Consider the following 2193-nt stretch of genomic DNA (forward strand, 5'->3'; position numbering starts at 1 on the left):
TCTTGTAATATGCTCGTGCCGACATTACTTTCCAAAGCGTCTCCGATATCGAGTTGTCCAAGTCGCAGTCCGGGTCAACCTGGAAAAAATAGCTTTTTTAGATGGTAACAAAATCTGGTGGGACATTGTTAAAATGCAGTTACACTCATAGTTGTCAAACATAGGGAACCTCATTGATTAATGTGGTGAATGCAATATACTTTGGCTCTGCTTGTTTGTATAGACACCTAACAGCAGCGTAAAATCTGGGGTGACAATGTTAAAATGCAGTTACACTCATAGTTGTCAAACATAGGGAACCTCATTGATTAATGTGGTGAATGCAATATACTTTGGCTCTGCTTGTTTGTATAGACACCTAACAGCAGCGTAAAATCTGGGGTGACAATGTTAAAATGCAGTTACACTCATAGTTGTCAAACATAGGAAACCTCAATGAATAAAATATGAAGTCTCTGTTTGTAAAATTGGGGGTCCGACACCTTTTAACACTACACCTATGATATAATGATAGTATTACACAAATTAGGGTACGTAGCTTCATAGCATGTAAAGGCAATGCAGTCTTATGTATTGTTATGGGGACACTTACCCGCTTACAGCCCAAGAATCGCACAACAAACATGGCTTTAAAAGCTGATTCTTCTGTTAGATTATCGGCAACACTGTTGTGTTGTTGTTGTGCATCACTGCTGGGTTTAATGGGGTCAGGCGCTTCATCACTTGGTGGTGTCTAATTATATATTTAATAATTATTGGGGTCTGTTTGAATTGAAAACGACGAAAAAGTGGTAGAAATCTAAGTAATGAGCCAACCCAGGTCCCATGGCGTGCCTCACTGCAGGACCTTACCCATATAGAATAGAATGTGCATATACAATGTTGGGGTAATGGACCAACTCTGTCCTAAATCCCAGGTCCCATGGTATGCCTCGCCGTAGAACCTCACCCATATAGAATAAAATGTGCATATACAATGTTGGGGTAATGATCCAACTCTGGCCTAAATCCCAGGTCCCGTGGTGCGCCTTCCTGTAGGACCTCACCCATATAGAATACAAACAAAACCCATCTCACACACACAATACAAAAACACAAAAAATAGACCAACACAGTAAGACCATCACCTATATAGAATAAAAACACACAATACACCAACAAAACCAAACTCACAGTTTTAACAGGGGTAGGATTGGTAGTAACGGATGGTGACGGAAGATCAAACAGAATCGGTTCTTTTATCTCGATCTTCATTTCTTGGCTTACGAGGCTTCCGTCACCACTTCCTTCACTAGGGGGAGCTAGAGTATGCTCCTGGGGGGGACAGATATTTGGGGATCAAATAAATATCCTAAAAACAATTACATAACGAACAACAGCTTTTATGACACAAAGATTTTAGCAGAAAATATTTAGTTGAGTCCTTTGGCAACACATGCTAGTGGGGTGGGGTCATGGACGGTATGTTGGGAGCCAAGGGGTGTGAACTTTTGAAACAGATGTGAAAACAACCTACAGTAAGTTTCAGCATGTCAGTTTTACTATATTTCATAACAGCATTTACTCTGAACATATAAAAAAGTATTTTTATACGCTTCCGTGCAGAGACTGACGATGCCATTTAGGCGAAATATATTCTCTATTACCATTAGTGGTTGGACTTAATTTTTGTTGGTTACGTTTTCGTAGCACCAGATCATTGCTGTATTTGATATTTATACAATGTATAGGATTGTGGGAACAGGTTGCGTGTCTTATTCGCAACATTAGGGGTGAAATGTCACACCATATTTAGAAACAGGAATGAATTGTCGGATTTAACAGGAATAAATTGTCGGATTTATATGAAATGTTTTTTGGATTTTGAATGTTACATAACGTAACATGTGTATATAAATTTTAAATTTAATATTTTAGGCGTAAAATTAATATCTTGCAACTGGGATTCACGAAACTCTGATTTTCGAACGGTGCCCAAGAACGACGTTTTTGGCTTCTGTCCAAGCTCGGCCGGGACCATACTTAGCAATATTACATTACAATTTGTGTTGGTTCTAATTTCCTGATAGCTTCGCTCCTCGCACTTATATTTGCATCCATTAAAAAAAACTTAGCAATATTACATTACAACATTACAATACCCTAGTTTTAAACTTAAAATAGCTTTGCTAGTAAAGACCACGCGGTTCCATA

General features: G+C 38.6%; 1 protein-coding gene across 1 annotated transcript in view; it reads right to left on the bottom strand.

Moving 5' to 3' along the window:
* Positions 1–28: 28 nt before the first annotated feature.
* The window catches only part of LOC101243181 (DCC-interacting protein 13-alpha-like), a gene marked incomplete at both ends in the record, with an annotated part of 7147 nt that continues 4982 nt past the window's right edge, over positions 29–2193 (bottom strand). The window contains 3 exons of the mRNA XM_018816725.1: positions 29–79; positions 593–733; positions 1174–1314. Coding sequence (XP_018672270.1) covers positions 29–79; positions 593–733; positions 1174–1314 — 333 coding nt within the window. The remainder of the gene's footprint in view (positions 80–592; positions 734–1173; positions 1315–2193) is intronic.

This window comes from Ciona intestinalis, unplaced genomic scaffold (genome assembly GCF_000224145.3).
Source record: "Ciona intestinalis unplaced genomic scaffold, KH HT000581.1, whole genome shotgun sequence".
Classification (NCBI taxonomy): Eukaryota; Metazoa; Chordata; class Ascidiacea; order Phlebobranchia; family Cionidae; genus Ciona; species Ciona intestinalis.